The 20877-nt window shown below is 42.9% G+C and overlaps 1 protein-coding gene across 1 annotated transcript in view; it reads left to right on the top strand.

Moving 5' to 3' along the window:
• The first annotated feature begins 332 nt into the window (after positions 1-332).
• srbd1 (S1 RNA binding domain 1) overlaps positions 333-20877 on the top strand; it is an 87592-nt gene continuing 67047 nt past the window's right edge. Inside the window, exons 1-12 of the mRNA XM_014179990.3 lie at positions 333-611; positions 914-1171; positions 1421-1587; positions 2569-2686; positions 3093-3231; positions 3973-4069; positions 4520-4685; positions 10583-10686; positions 12344-12451; positions 12632-12789; positions 15017-15107; positions 15349-15456. Coding sequence (XP_014035465.2) covers positions 956-1171; positions 1421-1587; positions 2569-2686; positions 3093-3231; positions 3973-4069; positions 4520-4685; positions 10583-10686; positions 12344-12451; positions 12632-12789; positions 15017-15107; positions 15349-15456 — 1472 coding nt within the window. The 5' untranslated portion in view covers positions 333-611; positions 914-955. The remainder of the gene's footprint in view (positions 612-913; positions 1172-1420; positions 1588-2568; positions 2687-3092; positions 3232-3972; positions 4070-4519; positions 4686-10582; positions 10687-12343; positions 12452-12631; positions 12790-15016; positions 15108-15348; positions 15457-20877) is intronic.

The raw sequence follows: 20877 nt of genomic DNA, 5'->3' as shown, positions 1-20877 counted from the left end.
TATCTCTCACCAGATGCAACGGCGAACTCGCACAGTTAAAGTCTACACGGAAAAGACAACAGATGGAGATTCCGATGAACTGTGAGTTTTAACTTAAGTTAGGAATCGTGTATGGAATTCATTTGATAAAAATTGTGTTGTTGCGTGTGTATTCTAAAGCTTCTATATTCACAGTTTCCCTTTTGATCAGTTTTCCATAATACAAGCCTCTGTTCCCTTAGTAGTCCACACACTCAGTCAGCGAGTGAAGATGAGATTGAAGAATGGCAGCCAGAATCCAAGGCCCCCAAGAGGCAGCAGAAAGCTCAGCCAAGCGACAAGAAACCAGCAGTGAAGAGGCAGGCTAAACCTAAAGAGCCCAAGGAGTCCAAACCCAAAGCCCCACGCAAACCAGTGGAGAGGAAGCCCGAGCTCCCAGAGCCCCTAAAGCTCCCAGAGCCCCTAAAGAACCCAAACCCCCTAAAGAACCCAAACCCCCGAAAGCTCCCAGAGCAACAAAAGGAGGTAAGAAGCAGCAGGCTCTATTAGAGGAAGAGGCTGGAGGAGCCAATCAGACTAACTCCATCTGTGATGCAGCGGAGTCACAGCAGTCAGTCAGGGTCAAAGAGGAGGTAAGAGTCATGTAAACTCTCCACCTGTTTAGTAAGCTTTTATTACACTAGTAACAATATTGTGTTCATTTGGTTAGACATTACTTGCTTTGTAATTGCATTGCATTAATGGAGTTGAGTGATTTTTGTTATTACAGTGGTATAGGGACTTAGTGGTACAGTGTAATACGAACTGCTCAACATGATTTCTATGAAATTACTACACATTTGGCTGTACATAATGGTAGACACCTCACTGACTGACTTCACCACTTTTTATATCAGGTAAGTGTTTATATACTCCTCTACTGGATGTCTTTCAGAGACTGTCCTTCATTGTTCCTGATGGATCCTGCAATGACAACATGTCCAGAGCAGGGGGCGGGTGGTCCGAGGGGCCCTCCTCCAGCCATCAGCCTTATGGGGTGAAGAAGGAAGAGCCTGAGGAGGACTTCACGTTTGATGAGCCTTCTCTGAAGAGACAGAAGACCAGCAGTGCGCCTCAGGGCAGGCCCACCAGACTGCCCACCTCAGGAAGAGGCTTTGGAGAAGACCTGAACATGAACTGGGACCTTATTCAAGTAAGTCCTTTGAGTAATTCAACAACAAACCATCATTTTCAGCTCTAACCTAAATAAACTGAACAGTTGCTAAACTGTTGTGCCAAACCACCAAATATGTAAATAGCTGGTCTGACTGAATGGCAGCTTAAAATCCTCTGCAAAATAGTTGACCATTGCAATCAATGTATGTTTCCTCATTAATGTAGTATTATTCACATGGTACTTTGATTCCACTGTGATGAAGCGTTCTCCTCTGTGTGTTGTCAGTTGCTGTCTGAGAGGACAGGGGTGGAGCAGTGGGTGTGTTTGAACATTTCCCAGCTCTTCAGAGAGGAGAACACCATTCCCTTTATAGTGCGCTACAGGAAAGAGATGATCAACCACATGGACGCAGACGCCGTGAGGGACGTGCAGCTGGTGCTGGAGGAGATTTAGTGAGGAACTTATTAGTGGGGTGCTATACCAGTTCATTAGACTGGAATAGAAAATAGTATTTGAGTTGTTTATTTGACTTCACCATAAGTAACTTAAGATAATCAAACAAATATTTCATAGTAGCCAGTGGTGTAAAGTACTTAAGTAAAAATACTTGAAAACACTACCCTTGAAAACACTACTAAGTCGTTTTTTGGGGTATCTGTACTTTAATATTTATAATGTTGACTACTTTTACTTCACTACATTCCTAAAGAAAATATTGTGCTTTTTACTCCATACATTTTCCTTGACACCCAAAAGTACTCATTACATTTTGAATGCTTAGCAGAACAGGAAAATGGTCTAATTCATACACTTATCAGGAGAACATCCCTGGTCATCCCTACGGCCTCTGATCTGGTGGACTCACATAAACACATGCTTTGTTTGTAATTGATGGTCAGAGCATGCCCCTGGCTGTCCGTAAATTAAAAAACAAGAACATGGTGCGGCCTGGTTTGCTTTATATAAGGAATTTGAAAAGATTTATACTTTTACGTTTGATATTTAAGTATATTTTAGCAATTACATTTACTTTTGATATGTAAGTATATTTAAAACCAAATACTTTTAGACTTTTACTGAAGTACTATTTAATTCAGTCACTCACTTTTACTTGAGTCATTTTGTATTAAGTTTACTTTTACTCAAGTATGACAGTTGGGTACTTTTTCAACCTCTGATGATACCCTGCATACTGTATATTTGTATGTCTGCATAAATAACTGTTACAACCAGTCAGTGCAATAACAGACCATCCCCGTTAGATGGCGCCAATCAGACAAGTTGGGTATTATTATAGTTGCCTCTTTTTTGTTGTTGTTTGTTTTGCGTATTTCATCTGTTTTTCTGTGTGTGTGTGTGTGTGTGTGTGTGTGTGTGTGTGTGTGTGTGTGTCCATGCATGTTTTCATTTGTGTGATCCTGTGATCTCTCTAGTGCACTGGCGAAGAAGACGCAGACTATCAGTCAGACTCTTAAGAAGGAGGGAGTCCTGACTGCTGAGCTGGAACAGGCTCTGAGGAACTGCAGGACCGCTGATGAACTGGACCACGTGGTGAGTGAGAGCAGTCTACTTAGGGTTGCAAAGGGATGGAATGTTACCGGTAGTTTTTTATTTTTATTTACCAGTAAACTACTGGAATTCTGGAAACTTTCAAGGATTTTACGGAGTTTTCATATTTGATTTGATTTATATAGCTGTAAAGCATTATCTTAAATATAACCCATGAACTTCATGAATACCGTTAATGTTTCATATTTTTCCATAGTTTACCAAAATTACCTATTAATTACCAACATTTCAGAAAATTCAGTACATTACAGGGAGTTTTTCAACTCTAGGTCTACTTGACCAGAACTGGACGGTGCATGTATGTGATCTGGACCTGAACTGGACCATGTGATGACTGACTCACTGCCTGATGGAATATCCACTCTGATGTGTGCTTGTACCCCTGCAGTATGCACCCTACAAGAAAGGCAGCAAGCTGAGCAAGGCCCGTCGTGCCAAGCAGCTGGGACTGGAGTCTGCTGCCCAGGCCCTGCTACAGAGTCCTCACACTCTGGACCTGAGAGCCTGGGTCAAACCTGGGACTAAAGGTACACACATTATCACCCACACACTAAAGCCACTCAAATCTACTGACACTTAAGTTATACTGCCCATGGTACTGAATTCCCTGTTGGAAGATTCACGGATTTCCTGCTTATCTACTTCTAATTGTAGGAATCTTCCAATCAGGATTTCAGGAAAACCAGGGAATTTTTGGAAAGAATTTTGCAACCCTAGCCCTGTGTCTCACACCTCACACTAGCCAGCTGGGCTAATCTGCAGCAACTCCAGTTCTTTGCCCTTATCAGTTATCATGATTTTAAAGAATTGGTCACAAGAGGGCAGCGAAGCTCTATGAAAGGGGACCACAATGGGGATGCTTTGGCTAGATGGAGTTTCTCCCAACCCCCCTCCGTAAGATACGGTTGATTGCACTTCCAGTGAAATTGAATGTATGGTAATTCAGTATAATGCCATTGCTTTCATATGCAGATGAAAATACATTTCCATTAGACCTATAATGCTGGACATGCTCTCTCAGAATTCAGCACATAACGATGTCGATCTTTGGACACCGGGTTTGCTTTGAGTAACACAGTCAAACCTTTTACATACTGTACAGGCGAAGTATTGATGTTAGTTTCTGTAGAATAACATTGTACTGCTCAAATCTCCCAGTATGCTGTCCCACTGATACCATAGTCTTAGTGCTACAACTAGTTTATTACTGTGTTCATATCCTAATGTGAATTATATATACATCATTTCTGCATGTGTCTGCCCCACAGGTTTGTCCACTGTGGAGGAGGTGTCGACCGGAGTGGAGCAGATTTTGGCTGATATGATTGCTAAAGACGGAGAGACCCTGACCCATATAAGATCTCTGTAAGAACTTTCTCCTTCTCTCCCTCTTTGCCTTCCACACTATGTACAGTACTGTGTTCCCCACTCCATCTGTTCCCCGTCTCCAATCATTGTTTCAGCTAAACCTGTGATCTAACTGGTGGAAAGCATAAATAAGTATTCTGTGACACTTCTTGGCATCTGTGTGTGTGCATAGATATTTCAAACCTCTTTTGAACGTTACTTACAGTGTTACGGTTATATCTCTCTCTCTCTCTCTCTCTCTCTCTCTCTCTCTCTCTCTCGTGTCTGTCTCGCTCTCTCTGTGTGTCTTTCTGTGTGTGTCTGTCTCTTTCTCTCTCTCTCTCTCTCTCTCTCTCTCTCTCTCTCGCTGTGTCTCCTCTCTTTCTCTGTGTGTCTCTGTCTCTGTGTCTATCTCTGTGTGTGCCTCCTCTCTCTCTCTTTCGGTCTCTCTGTCTGTCTCTCTCTCAGATGTGATAACAGCATGGTGATGCTCCAGTCGTCTGTGTCTAAGACAGCCCTGAAGGAGCAGCAGCAGCAGCAAAAAGAGGGTCACCAGGGGAAGCCCAAAGACATTGACAAGTTCCACCTGTACTGTGACTTCACCTGCAACGTGCAGCGTATTCAACACCACCAGGTGAGTCCCAGACAGACCCCTCAGCCAGTAGCAGGGAAATGGCTTTCTCAATTCCATAACTCTAGCTCTAACCATGCATTCAGGTCAATGTCTTCAATGACAAGATGCATTATTTCCATCCATCACACACTAAACCACATACAGTATCTAACACCTGTCTTGATGCCTATTATACATTAGTAGAACCACATAATAGTATTCAATGTGCTAATAGTCAACTGTTTGGACTATGGTATGAAATGTGTACATAGCATTTCATGTTTACGTCTCTTTGTCCACTGAGCCCCAAACTGTTTATGTAAAAATGAGTGATCTTTGAGTAATGTTGTAAGATCACTGTGAGTTTAACTCTGTGGCAGTGCTTGGTATTTCCCTCGGCCCCCTCCCTGCGTGCCACTTCTGAATGCTAGTCACGTCAGGCGAGGTTAGCCATGCCCCCGTCCCACTCAACCTGCCCCCCACCTTTTCCTGTGGCAGCTTGGTTACTCAGAGTTGGTCCGGGGCCACATGTCACAGTGGGTCTGTCATGGGCGCACCCTGCCCTCCTCCTTTCCTCTTGCCCCGGTCTGTGTCCCCCCAGTCATTTCCTCTCTGCTCCTCTTAACATATGTGACATGTCCCCCGCCGATGTGCCATTGGATTAGGGCCTGAGATTGACAGGCGTTCCTCCGCCGTGACAGCAGCTCACTGCCCTGAGAGGCAAAAGGGAGAGAGCGAGGGAAGGAGGTAGAGAGAGAGATAGAGAGTGAATGAGTGAGTGGCAGCTGCGGATGAGTGGTGCATAGCTGCAGTCATGGTGTTGGCCTTTCCATTCAGGCGCTTGTGCGTTCTAGTCGAGAGCAGCCCACTCTGCGAGCGACATTGTTAATTTTGTGAAGCAGAATTGTCACTGAGTGTTAATTTCTCCAGCAGTGACCTGCTAGCTGTTGGATTCCGGCAAAAATGAACCTTTTCTTGGCGTCGTGTTTAAAGGGGAAAGGTTGTTGTATGTGTTGTGACAGGAGGCATGTGTACGCACATACGTACTCGCTGTTTAATTTAGCACATTAGGCTAGCCGCAGTCAGGCAGGCGCTCAGGCAGGCAGGCAGTGTATTAAGGGTGTTAAGTTGTGGTCAGTATGTATTTATGCAGCTGGGTACAGAAACATTCAGGGGACAGAAGCTCCTGGAGATAACACTTTAAACTGAACACTTAGTTAAAGAATTGGTTGATTCTAAATGGTGTTGTTTTAATGGGTTGAAAAAATGCATTTCTGTTGAAACATAAAAAAAATATATATATAGTTTATAAGCATAGGCACTAAAAGTATGATTGATCATCAATATATATATATATATATATTTGTGATATTTGTGATTACTCTAATCTGAGTCAGTGGAGTTGATATTTCTAAAGACACTGAGTTTATATTTCCTCTGGACTTTTAGACATTGTCCTTTTGCTGGGAATTACTGTTAGCCTACACGTAACCTACTACACAGTACACAACAATTCTTACAGATTGTCAAATGGCAGTTGAAGTTGTATGCCATTTGGAATGTATTGGCCAATATCAGATTGAATTTGTGGAACATTTGAACTCTCTTGAAGTGCAGAAACAAACTGTATAATTACTTTTAATGAGTGCAGGTGCAGCGGAACCAAAATAAGTAAAACGGGAAATCTGCATTTAACCATCAGTATCAATTCCATCAGTTTACACAGGTATTTAAGACCTGACTGAACACTCAAAGAAACACTATCACAATGATGTATTAATGTACACACACACACACACCACATTGTAGAGTAGGTGTGACTGCCTACTCTGTGCGTGCCTTGTCCTCCCTGTGATTGACAGGCGTGACGGTGGAGAGGTGAAGTGGGTACGGTCAGCAGTGCTGTGGCCCTGCGTTGTGACCGGTGTGTTGCCGGGGGTGACCGATGCGTTGTGACAGGGCTGGTGTCAGGTGACCAGCTGGCCTGATTGATTGTTTAGCGTCCGCCTCACGCCGCCTCACACCCAGGACCTCCAGCTGTCCCTTCCCTCCCTGCAAGGGAGGGTCAATCACATGTTCTTGCCTGCACACAACACTGACTACACAGAGCAACATGATCCTACCCCCTCTGCTCTCTTAGGACAGACATTTGGAAAAGTCAAGGAAATAGGTGATAATCTATTGTTCAAGGCTTCTTGCTCAGTTGCACTGTTGCTATTAAACTAAGATGCAGCTGGAGTTGCACTATTTTTCTCAGATGGTCAGGGTTAGCCCGTCGAGTCTAGTTTTAGATTTCACCGTTTTAAGTATTGATCCTAGAAATGGGCTGTATGTTGGCTTTGTGTGCCATGTTCAGAACGGAAATGGTTGCTGTCACTTGGGCTCTTTCACAAACTATACATATAACTAAATGTGATGTGCAACATAGAAAATACATATAACATGTTTTCTAAGCATTTAGTAATAGGAAGTATTTCCTCAAACAATTACTAAATGCTTAGAAAATATGTTATTTACATTTTCTGTGTTGGACAACACATTTAGTTATATGTATAGTTTGTGAGTCCATTAAGCATTATTGATTACTTCCTAATAATTACTTACAACTTACAACCACAGTTTATCTTCCCACCATAGTTGTATTTATTTACTAACAACAGGGCATCATAATGTCAAACTCAATTTTAGCCATAGTTAGAGTGCATCAACAGTGCCTCTCCATAGCTATTAACGTCTTGCTTATACTTTGGAATATGCCATTAGGGATTTGTTTTTCTATCCACAGCTCTAATTCCATTTGCGTCTCCAACTGGTTTCTAATCTTCTTGTCTGTGGTTGGCCTGGAGTGTAGTGGACCTAGATTTGTCTGCTTCCTCAATTATAGACCGGCTGTGATGGACAGGTGGGGAAATACATGCCTGTTCTCTGCAGTTGGACTGGCAGCTATTTGCATTACGCGCAGCCAGACGTGTGTGTGTGTGTGTGTGTGTGTGTGTGTGTGTGTGTGTGTGTGTGTGTGTGAGCTAGATTTCCTTTATAATAATAGAGAAACAGGACCTTTGCCATTTTAAAATGATGGTTTAATGATTATCTACAATTTCAAAAATAAACTTTGCATTAAAACAAATTGTCCAAGACTAGTCAGAGGGATCTTGTAATTTGGATGTTTTCCCCCGTTATTTTATTTCAGTTAAAACATTGTTGTTTTATGAGATTACACATTTATTTGAGTGGCAATTATTTTTGTCAAGTCACAGTTAAAATTTAGGCTAAGGGAATAATGTGATTTCATTCTCTCGTTTTAGAATAATCACTATGTTTCATTCTTTAGCTTTGATTCGATTTAATTCAGACTTTATTGCCAATCAACAATGGATGATAAGGCATTTGTTTTAGGGCCAACACTATTACAGACTATTCCATCAGGGTAAGACATTACAGTAACGTAGAGATATGCAGTAGGACATTTAAAGTGAAACATGTTGAGTATACTGTATGGAACATTTATAGATAGACACTGAGTGGACATTATGAACACTGCTCTTTCCAAGACATAGACTGACCAGGTGAATCCAGGTGAAAGCTATGATACCTTCTTGATGTCATCAGTTAAATCCACTTCAATCAGTGTAGATGAAGGGGAGGAGACAGGATAAAGAAGGATTTTTAAGCCTTGAGACATGGATTGTGTATGTGTGCCATTCAGAGGGTGAATGGGCCAGACAAAATATTTAAGTGCCTTTGAACGGGGTACGGTAGTAGGTCCCAGGCGCACCAGTTTGTGCAACGCTGCTGGATTTATCACGCTCAACAATTTCAAGAATGGTCCACCACCCAAAAGACATCCAGCCAATTTGACAAAACTGTGGGAAGCATTGGAGTCAACATGGACCAGCATCCCTGTGGAACGTTTTTGACACCTTGTAGAGTCCATGCCCTGACGAATTGAGGATGTTTTCAGGGAAAAAGGGGGGTGCATCTCAATATTAGGAATGTGTTCTTAATGTTTAATAGTGTGTGTGTGTGTGTGTGTGTGTGTGTGTGTGTGTGTGTGTGTGTGTGTGTGTGTGTGTGTGTGTGTGTGTGTGTGTGTGTGTGTGTGTGTGTGTGTGTGTGTGTTATTTGTATTTATATATATATATATATATATATATATATATATATATATGCAATGCTTAAATTATTTTTGGCAGCGATAATCTCAGTATTATATTGAATATTTATGATTCTAACACGATTATACAAATAATGAAAACAAGTCTTTATTCAACCCAAAACTAATATGATATTTATTTAAAACTAAATGTTTCCCTATAAAACATGGGATCAAGTTTATTTTTTCTTGAGAACACTCATTGGTGTATCGCAACCCCCATGTTGTGTGTGTTTGTTCTGAAAATGAAAAGATAAGGAGTTAAAAGTTCACCACATCGTCTTGTTTTCTTTGAGCCCTGCCTATCGCCCAGTTCAACGAGCAACACATTCACCATTCCTTAGTCTTATTTAGAAAGTAAATATTGAATCTGAATCGCTCAGTCTTAAAAATAATATTCATTAATGTAGCTGACATTCCTCATATTTTTCCAATTATGATTTCATTGTTTATGAAGAACTTGATATGTTGGAAGAAAAAAAAAATCTTCATATTAATAATGTAAATACTGAACTTGCATGTCCTGCAGTAGGAAAAATTGGAAGGATTGAAGTTGTCAGACTGTCTGGTAATAACCTCTTAATATCTGCCAAACTCATTAAATCTCAGGCAGATGTGATGTAGTTCACATCATAGCATGGGAAATGTGTTTTTTCTGTGTAGTTTTGGCTGCGTTCTACACTCAAATGCTATCAATTTGGCTTAGCATAGTTCCTAGTTGTGGAAAGGGTTTCTTGGAGTGTGTGATGGAGAGGAAACCGTAAAGGAGTGATTGGGATTTTTCACATTACTGGGTATTATGCTACGCCCACTTGCCATCTACATTTGTGGCTCTTGGAGTGTTGATTTCAATGGTGTTTGGTGATAGAGGTAGCTAGCCGTCCCGTCAGGCCCAGAGCGATGGAGGACGCGTGGCAGGGTGGTGTCTTGTGGCCAGCGTTCAGGTAGCTGTCACAGCCATCACCTCCAACATTCTCACCCAGGTCATCCTCTTTAACGAACACTGATTCACCAACACAGACAGGACTGGGACAGATGCCTGTTCTCTGACAGAACATCTGTCTGTTTTTCTTTACGGTGTTCTCCACTGAGTTGTCCCTTAGAGAAACCCCACTCTGAGGAGGAATATAGTATTTGGGGGAGGACATGAAAGTTTGTTGGATGTTTTGTCCGACTTTGTTCGATCGCACGCAAAACTTCAGATTTGATGAATATCGCATGAGAAATCACCCAGTGAACAGAAAAGCTCAAGGGGGGAACATGCCAAAAAAGGAAATATAATTTTCATCATGATTCTTGCAGCATTAATTTCTGTCTCGATCTGGCCATTAGCTGTTGTGATGTGGAGGGCGGGGGTGGATGTGGTGACTGCTTGGTGGCAGGCTGGTAGGATGTGTGTGTGTGTGGGGGGGGGGGGGCATTTGTCAACTTGGCTCTTCCGCATCGAATCCAGATTGACGGGTCATTTCTTCCCTTTCTCTCCAAAAGGTTTTCCTCCGAAAAGGTCAGACACTTAAAACTATTTGCTTAACAGCATGCCACCTTTCCTTATAGCTAGATGGAGGAATTAGTGGGAGAGAGCAGGGAGGTTTTCTACAGTGTAGACTGTGTGAGCAGACTGTGTGTGTGTGTCCGTGCCAGTGTGGCGTGGGTTGTCTTTCTGTGCTGTTTTTGGAAAGTGTGTGTGAGGGGTAGGGGGGCGTAGGGGTCTGTGCCGTGTGGTGCCGTGTGTCGCCTGTCTCAACAGGTTATGTTTCTCTTGCAGACCCTGGCCATTAACCGAGGGGAGAATCTGAAGATTCTGACAGTGAAGGTCAACATCCCTGACAGGGTGAAGAGCGACTTCTGTAGGTGGTGTGTCAACGTCAGGTCGGTCTCCTCCCTGCCCCCCCCCCCCCCCCCACACACACACACACACACACACACAGATCCCTTGAACTTCTCTCTCCTGTACTTTCCTGCTCCCTTTCTCTGTCTGTGCCCTGTACCAGCCTGTAACAGTGGTGTCAAAACAGTGGTGGCCGTTTGCAGTCTGTCCTCCAGGTGTGAAGGGCATAGGTGGGAGTCAGGTTCATGTGTAGTCACACTGTCGATGTTTCTGCTTTGGTTACAGTGGCCCCTTCTAGAGCATCATTCCCTATTACAGACACGGAAAGTAACTCAAAGCTCCATGCAGTTATTATACCTGTTCTTTGTCTTTTAAAGCTCATATAGTCACAGATAAAGTCAAAGTTAGCTTCTTTCTCTTTGTGTAAATAAAATATTTGTAAAATACTATGCATAATAACATGGCTTAGCAATAATAATAATTGACAATGTTTTTGTGGAAATGTACCCTCACTCACAAGTTGGATTCAATGCAGTAAAGATCATAGAGTCATCAATGTGAAAATGCCTCTCCACATTCACAGCTCAGTGGCTTTTTATGGTGTTAGTAAAAATAGTTTTCCAGTCTCTTGTTTCAAAATAGTTCAAATAGATTCCCAAATGGAGAATGTTTTTTTTACATATTTCGACATGTACTGTATGCTGCAGAGCTTTTAAAATATTATTTTAAAGATCATATGATCATGCATTTAAATACATCATATTACATTGTACAACAATATTGCCCCTGGAAATGAGTTTTCCACAGTGAAATAATTGAAAACACCACAGTAAATGAAACAGCACATACAATTATTTTGTTTTGAAGTAGACCATAATATGATATTCTAATTTGTTGATATACAAGAAAACACAAATTGACACATTTTGTTGTTTTAGAAAATGTATTTGAGTGAGATATGGCCCTGTTTTTTCTCTCTCTTGAATGAATTTGTTTTCAATCTGGTAAAAGGTAAGATATATGTATTTTTTTTTTTAGCATAGTTCATATCTGTATTTCTTTAATTGTTTGAGAATAACATTGTATTAGAAATCATATAATATATCTTACATAAATGCATATCTACCCAGCAATTTGGCAAATTCCTACTAAAGGTGTACTTGCTTATCATGGAAAGTGTATCAATTGAATACATGAGTGTTTTGTGTGATTTTTAAAATGGTTTGTGAGGAGATATTAATTTTCCCCCAACATTTAAAAAAAATAATATTTTGTTAAATCCTTTTCTTGTAAAATGTTTCTTTCATTCTATTTTAATATCTGCTTAACTTGTTAGTTTCTTTAAACTCTCCAGGCATCCCATTCATAACAATAATAGTGAAAAATATCCCGTTTTAAGTGATGGTGGTGTAAAAATCTCAAACCAAGACTTTATTTAGTCATGGAGCTGTACTGTAACCTATGATGGCAAGGAATGTGAGAGGACCTGTATTTTACTGAAGCCACATATGTAACCAATCCTTTCCTGATCAAAAGAAAGAGAAAGGTAAAAACAGTGAAATCTTACATTTTCGGTTTACAGAATTCACAGAATAACTCTAAAACATCAGATTCACACCAAAAGGGATACTGTGCATCCATATATATATTTTGTCAGAAAATGACTCAATTTAATATAGTTTTTGGTTTCTGCTGTAGATGGAGACCCAAGGGTTACGCTAGAGAGGAGATGATGAAGATCTTACGAGACGCAGTGGAGGACTCGTACAAAAGACTCTTATTACCCCTGCTCAGCAGAAGCTACAGGTCTGTACTGAACTCTGTGTGTGTGTGTGTGTGTGTGTGTGTGTGTGTGTGTGTGTGTGTGTGTGTGTGTGTGTGTGTGTGTGTGTGTGTGTGTGTGTGTGTGTGTGTGTGGGGGGGGGCTACGAATGAATTTGACTTCACTGTACTGTATTTTAAATACCCCCTGTCTCTCTCTGTCAGGACGAAGCTGACGGTTAGTGCGGAGAAGGAGTCCATAGCCATGTTTGTGCGCAACTTGCGCCAGCGTCTGTTGGTGTGTCCTGTGAGAGGCCGTGTCATCATGGGCGTGGACCCAGGGTTCAGACACGGCTGTAAACTGGCCGTCCTCTCCCCTACCAGTAAGAACCCATACTAACATGCCCCTCTTCCACTCTGCGTTTCTGGGCATAGGGTGAAGATTGGTGTTTCAGTCAAAAGACTGCTTCTAGATCAGAGAAAATGTGTCGTCCCAGTACTTCATTCTATGTGAAAATAAACATCCTAGCATATCTGCAAAGACCAGTCACACATGTCTGGTCTATACTGTAGTCTCTACTAGTCTGTACTACTGGAGGAGCAAGGGCTCTCTCGTCTCCACCCCACAGAGCTGATGGACATTCCTCCCACCGGGCCTCTGTGGCCGGGGCCCCATGCAGGGCCACGTTTGGGCCCTCCTCCTGGGCAGCTGATGGCCCAGCCACAGTTCAGGCTGCCAGCCCGGCGGGGGTTTGTCAGCTGGCATTCCTGTGTTATGGCATCTGCCCTGCAGCAAACACACGCAAACAGACACGCATCGACACATACACACACACTCAGCTTGACCATGACAGGTCTGGGGGTGCGTGGTCACATGACCTCCCGTCGGAGCCTTCCAATAGGATCAGTGGTGTCCCATCAGGCTGACAGGAGACGGCAGCAGTTGAGTCGTTCCACCAATTCGGTGCCTTTTGAGAAGTGTAACTTCACTTAATTTTAGCATTCTGTCATAAAGAGCACATTCAACTTCATGAGAATTTCCCCCCCATATATACTATAGTAAGTACATATTAAAGGAGTAATATGCAGAAATCGCTCCGCCATTTCCTGGTGGCTAAAATTCTAATAGTTTGCCTAATTTCAGTTATGTGACAAAACAAGCAAGTTATAGTGTAGAAAATCATTGTAGCATCTAAACTGCTGTGAAATATATTTTCAATAACCAAAAATATTGTATTTTCAGCTGTTTGAAGCTGGTGTACAAAACCGAAAGTAAAAGACTTAAAAACAAAACTTAAGAACGGGAAGCATAGAAATAGCACACATAAAACAGATCGACTGCTTCCTAGACTTGCTTTCGATGAGAATTCTATGTGAATTTGGTCGGTTCACCCAAAAAGTGCCAAATAAAGTAACAGGGTTGACTGTAACAGGATTGACAATTTCATATTAAATCAGCCATAAATCCCCCTTGTGACGGAGGAATGGAAACTTGTGTGCAACAGGGAGTGGCAGGCTTCACAAAAAAAAATGAAATTGCTATAACATTTCTAGACTGTCTATCTATGGGTAACCGTGTTAACATGTTATGGTCAACCTGTTCCGTTTTCCACCTCAAAACACCAGAAAATTGCTAAAAAGAGTATAACCAGCTCACTTGCTTTTACACTATCCTTTAACTATTAGATGTTCAATGTTTCTTTAGAAAAACATTTTTTATAAAAGGAATTGTTTCATCATATTAAAACTAGAGTACAGTTCACATAACAGGGTTGACTTTAAAATGAGGGGCATACGTAAATGAATCACTAATGACATGAAATAAATAATATCTTCAGAAATGACTGTCAAAGCAACAAAATAACTAGGGCTTCACAATGATGGTGAAACCTGGAGACATGTTTAGATTAAGTGGGTTGAAATCTTCCTAGAAGTGAGTTGACGGAGGGACATGTCAAAATGCTGAGTGTTGGCACTATAGCAAGTCTTTATTAATATATAAAATCTGAGTTATTGAATTCTCCATGTAGTCTATATTTAAGGACACTTCATTTTATAAAACGGGCTTTTAAAATTCAATATTGGTGCACTATTTCTACTTAAAATAGCAAAGGGACACAAAAGGCTCTCTTTTTGTGGAATGACCCAGCTCTGTCCGTCCGTCCTTAGAGGCACAGGAATGGACAGATCTGGGGGAGAAGTGCAACAAGAGGAGTTTTCTCAAAATGGCCTTTTCACACTGCTGAGCTTAGCTTAGCCGAAGCAAGCCGAGCTGACATGCACTGCCCTGGTAATGCATCTATCTACCATAGTTGCTTGAACAGTGCTGAAAGGAAATTATCCAAGCCAACAAAGTAAGGTCTGGGTCGGCATACTTGTATAGAAAGGGTATTAGTCCATCCATTCCATTTTCCAGGTCCCCCTCGCAAGAGAGGTTTCTAACCTTGAGTCTTTTCCTTGTTAAAGAATCATCTTCACTTGCTCTTTTTGGCTCTCTTCTTGGGTCAGATCCTGTGATAAAGCTAGTAGGAGTGACTTCTTTATTCCTCAGTCTTGGTGACACAGAAGCATTTGTCCATCTTACATACTCACCCCTCCTTTCTGTTCCAGGTCAGATATTATACACAGATGTGGTGTACCTCCATGGTTCAGGTGGGAACAGAGAGGCAGACAAACTGCGCCATCTGATGATCAGATACAGGTACTACGTCTGGTGTGTTGGCGATCAGTTTAAATCAACTGTGGCACATTGTGTAGTGTATATCACTAAGATAAAGAACACCACTTATCAAAATGAAACCAAGAGGATTTTAGGATGATTTTAAAAAACAAAATGTTTGAATATTCACAGAAATAGATCAATTAACCTCTTTTTTGTTGATTGAACACAATGTTTTTTGGTTTCTTTTTCACACTCTCCGTCAACTCTTTCATACACACAGCTGTAACACGGTGGTTATCGGCAACGGCACAGCGTGTCGAGAGACTGAGGCCTTCTTTGCTGACCTCATCAGCCGACGCTTCTTCCAGCCTCTTGACGTGTCATACTGGTAAGACCAGAGTCGTTTCTGTAGACTCCTACAGGATGTCCCCAGATAGTCCTAAGTGTAGATTTCTACTGTATGTCCCCAGATAAAGTCCTAAGTGTAGATTCCTACTGCATGTTCCCTGATAAAGTCCTAAGTGTAGATTTCTACTGTATGTCCCCAGATAGTCCTAAGTGTAGATTCCTACTGTATGTCCCCAGATAAAGTCCTAAGTGTAGATTCCTACTGTATGTCCCCAGATAGTCCTACGTGTAGATTCCTACTGCATGTCCCCAGATAGTCCTAAGTGTAGATTCCTACTGTATGTCCCCTGATAAAGTCCTAAGTGTAGATTCCTACTGCATGTCCCCTGATAAAGTCCTAAGTGTAGATTCCTACTGTATGTCCCATGATAAAGTCCTAAGTGTAGATTCCTACTGCATGTCCCCTGATAAAGTCCTAAGTGTAGATTCCTACTGTATGTCCCCTGATAAAGTCCTAAGTGTAGATTCCTACTGTATGTCCCCAGATAGTCCTAAGTGTAGATTCCTACTGTATGTCCCCTGATAAAGTCCTAAGTGTAGATTCCTACTGTATGTCCCCTGATAAAGTCCTAAGTGTAGATTCCTACTGTATGTCCCCAGATAGTCCTAAGTGTAGATTCCTACTGCATGTCCCCTGATAACGTCCTAAGTGTAGATTCCTACTGCATGTCCCCTGATAAAGTCCTAAGTGTAGATTCCTACTGTATGTCCCCAGATAGTCCTAAGTGTAGATTCCTACTGCATGTCCCCTGATAACGTCCTAAGTGTAGATTCCTACTGCATGTCCCCTGATAACGTCCTAAGTGTAGACTCCTACTGTATGTCCCCAGATAGTCCTAAGTGTAGATTCCTACTGCATGTCCCCTGATAAAGTCCTAAGTGTAGATTCCTACTGTATGTCCCCTGATAAAGTCCTAAGTGTAGATTCCTACTGTATGTCCCCAGATAGTCCTAAGTGTAGACTACTACTGCATGTCCCCTGATAAAGTCCTAAGTGTAGATTCCTACTGTATGTCCCCAGATAAAGTCCTAAGTGTAGATTCCTACTGTATGTCCCCTGATAAAGTCCTAAGTGTAGACTCCTACTGCATGTCCCCTGATAAAGTCCTAAGTGTAGACTCCTACTGCATGTCCCCTGATAAAGTCCTAAGTGTAGATTCCTACTGCATGTCCCCTGATAAAGTCCTAAGTGTAGATTCCTACTGCATGTCCCCAGATAGTCCTACGTGTAGATTCCTACTGCATGTCCCCTGATAGTCCTAAGTGTAGATTCCTACTGCATGTCCCCTGATAAAGTCCTAAGTGTAGACTCCTACTGTATGTCCCCAGATAGTCCTAAGTGTAGATTCCTACTGTATGTCCCCTGATAAAGTCCTAAGTGTAGACTCCTACTGTATGTCCCCAGATAGTCCTAAGTGTAGATTCCTACTGCATGTCCCCAGATAAAGTCCTAAGTGTAGACTCCTACTGTATGTCCCCAGATAGTCCTAAGTGTAGATTCCTACTGCATGTCCCCTGATAAAGTCCTAAGTGTAGATTCCTACTGTATGTCCCCAGATAGTCCTAAGTGTAGACTCCTACTGTATGTCCCCAGATAGTCCTAAGTGTAGATTCCTACTGCATGTCCCCTGATAAAGTCCTAAGTGTAGACTCCTACTGTATGTCCCCAGATAGTCCTAAGTGTAGATTCCTACTGCATGTCCCCTGATAACGTCCTAAGTGTAGATTCCTACTGCATGTCCCCTGATAAAGTCCTAAGTGTAGACTCCTACTGTATGTCCCCAGATAGTCCTAAGTGTAGATTCCTACTGCATGTCCCCTGATAACGTCCTAAGTGTAGATTCCTACTGCATGTCCCCTGATAACGTCCTAAGTGTAGATTCCTACTGCATGTTCCCTGATAAAGTCCTAAGTGTAGACTCCTACTGTATGTCCCCAGATAGTCCTAAGTGTAGATTCCTACTGTATGTCCTAAGTGTAGATTCCTACTGCATGTCCCCTGATAACGTCCTAAGTGTAGATTCCTACTGTATGTCCCCTGATAAAGTCCTAAGTGTAGATTCCTACTGCATGTCCCCTGATAAAGTCCTAAGTGTAGACTCCTACTGCATGTCCCCTGATAAAGTCCTAAGTGTAGACTCCTACTGCATGTCCCCAGATAAAGTCCTAAGTGTAGACTCCTACTGCATGTCCCCTGATAAAGTCCTAAGTGTAGACTCCTACTGTATGTCCCCAGATAAAGTCCTAAGTGTAGACTCCTACTGTATGTCCCCAGATAGTCCTAAGTGTAGATTCCTACTGCATGTCCCCTGATAAAGTCCTAAGTGTAGACTCCTACTGCATGTCCCCAGATAAAGTCCTAAGTGTAGACTCCTACTGTATGTCCCCAGATAGTCCTAAGTGTAGATTTCTACTGCATGTCCCCAGATAGTCCTAAGTGTAGATTCCTACTGTATGTAGGCTACCTAGGGAACTGAGTCAATGTCACTAAGAGGAGGTGCCTACAGGTTCCTCTCAGCATTCAAAAGACAATTAAAATGTTAAATGTACGGAGCTTCACTCGTCAATAAAATTAACAAAGGTAACAAAATAGGGTTAGCATGGGGAAATAGGGGGGGAGTGGCTAGGCTAGAGGATATGGGCCAGGCCTGGAATGGGTCATTCTTGTGGGTTTTAAATGTCATCTGGACTTTGTTTGAACGCCTCTAATTAAGAGCAAATATCTCTTGCAGTCCATCCGCTGCTGTAACCAGCGCAGCACAATGCAGCACTATCCCATCCAACCCAAATAACGACTAGAGTTTTGATCGTCTCTCTTGCGCCGACGTTTGTTTGTTGACTTTGGGTCAGGACTGGATAGCAGCCCAGAACCACTCAGAAGTGGCTGTGTATGGCGGGGGAGGTGGTGGTGGCGCTTTGGGTATTGTGTTCTTCGTCGCTAGCTGCTGCCAGGCCCAGAAACGGGGTCTGCCTCTGCACTTTTAGGCTCAAATTCTTTTGTGTATAAATGGACCTCTACAGCAGCTGTGAGACAAGTGGATCCATTTCACTCAACAGCCCAGAATAAGGTTTAGATACAGACTCTCCTACACGTATTCAGCCCCTAAGGGCTCACGTGACTCCCATGAAAGCCAGTGTTTTGTTATTCCCAACTAATGGTCAAAGCTGAAATCTCTGGTTGTTTATTAAGTTTGCTTTAACTTGGTTCTACTGGGACAGTTCTTTTCAAAGCTGGAAAACTGGAACACATCATTGTAGCAAGAGATCCACCTCCAGATAATAGCTGTATTTTGTTCTAAAATGGCTTAGTTTTAACTTGTGACATGTGACATGTAGGAATGTCTAACTTCCCTTTTATGTGGTGTTGAATGGCTGTCCTGTATTAGCCTCTCCCTCTAGACTAGGCTGTGCTCCGTCTGTGCGTTTCTACTTTTTATCAGACGACCCGGCTTCACAGCTTCACTCTGGTCTCTCTGATACCCTCATTCTTTGGAGAGGAGAGAGTATTTCTATTAAGCACACATCTAGCCCCTCTGTCAGCCATGTCTCTCTCCAAGCCCACTTAAAGTCAATCATTGAGTAGTTAGTTTAGGCTCTGTCCCATGTTGGAGCAGACAGGGTTGAGGGTTCCATTGGTACTACAAGGTGACTGTAGTCTGACCCTGACCAGAGTGGGTCCAGCCAGTGTTTCTGGAACCCTCCACAGTCTCACTTCCCTGTTGGAGTGAGGCAGAGACATGTCCCTGTTGGAGTGAGGCAGAGACGTGTCCCTGTTGGAGTGAGGCAGAGACGTGTCCCTGTTGGAGTGAGGCAGAGACGTGTCCCTGTTGGAGTGAAGCAGAGACGTGTCCCTGTTGGAGTGAGGCAGAGACGTGTCCCTGTTGGAGTGAGGCAGAGACGTGTCCCTGTTGGAGTGAGGCAGAGACGTGTCCCTGTTGGAGTGAGGCAGAGACGTGTCCCTGTTGGAGTGAGGCAGAGACACTTTGTTTCTCTCCAGATATTTCGCTCTTAACAGCTTGATCAAATCAGATCCCCCCCCAAAATGCTTAAAATAGTTCCAGCCTCCTGGATTTCCAGTTCCATTCCTTGAGGAGGACTGTGGTTTTCCCTAAGTCCTTTTTATGGTATTGTAATTTGAAGAGTCAAGGGAAGGATCATTAGCGATGAGGAATGGTCTTTTCAGCACTGGTGACTCCACCTCCCACGAGGATTTTGGTCCCGCTGAACGACCCCTGGTTGACCCGGGCAACCGCCAAGTCATCTTGATGATGATGATGATGATGAGCCAGATTGGCGGTCAACACATCAGAAGACCAGGATGCTGGGCTGCTTGCATTGACCACACCTGACCAACAACGGTCGTGCCAACCACAAAGTTCATTTTGGTGGTCAGTGACTGACATGCAGCGTGGCTCAGTGAATCTCCTCACTGACGTGGCGAGACACTCTCTACGCCTCTGCGAATCCTGTGGGTGAAAAATTAGAACGCAGAGCCTTAAATCAAAGGCCTCTCGGCACTCCAACCAAGGCCAGACTTCCACACAGTTTATTTAATCTCCTCATGATAAATGTGGCCCATCCGTAACACTGTGGCGAGGGCTGCTCTGTTCCTCGCTTTCCCCCCAGACTGTTTTAGCAACTGGAAACAGTTCTCTCCTTATAGTGATTTTTATTTTGGGCGAATCTATGCAATTATTCTTCATATTTCACTGTGAAGAAAGGCTCGATCGGAGCCTCTCGCTAAGTGAATTTCCTCAGAACTGCTGTGAATGGAAAAACCATATGTGTCTTGTACATAAGCTTGCAACTAGATATTACATATTCTTACTCCAAAAAGACCGGAGTCTGCAAATCCCAGATTTCTTGTAACCAAATGTCTTGGAGATGATTGAGTTGAACAAGCATTATAGTGAATAACGTCATGGATGAGTATCATATACTTATTTTGATTGTATTATACAATATCATATGATACTATTCTTCCGTTAAGTGGTAACTTATGTTGAATGCCTGTGTGAACTTGAGAAGTTATGTAAAAACAATTGTGTGTGTGTGTGTGTGTCTGCGCTCTCTCTTGCTCTGGCTCAGCCCAGGAACACACACTTCAACCACTTCTCCTGCGCGCCAATCTAATTAAAGAGGCAGCCTCATCCGTACCATCTGCTATCTGTCTCCCTGTGCCACAGCTTGATCAGAACCCCTTGAGGTGCACCCCCCCACCCCTCTGTGCTCACCACCATGCCTATCCCCACGTCCCCCCCAGCCTCCCTCCCCGCTGCCCTTCCGCCTGGCTGCTCCTGTGGAACGACAGCCAGCGCCAGCAGCCGGCACACTGAAATGAGCCTCCGGGACTCCCCTACCCTGGCCACGGCAACCCGGCTCTCTGGGGCCTGCTGCTGCT

The sequence above is a fragment of the Salmo salar genome, chromosome 28, assembly GCF_965601325.2.
Source record: "Salmo salar chromosome 28, fSalSal1, whole genome shotgun sequence".
In the NCBI taxonomy this organism is placed as follows: domain Eukaryota; kingdom Metazoa; phylum Chordata; class Actinopteri; order Salmoniformes; family Salmonidae; genus Salmo; species Salmo salar.
The sequence above is the reverse complement of the archived record's forward strand: the minus strand, read 5'-3'. Positions and strand labels throughout refer to the sequence as shown.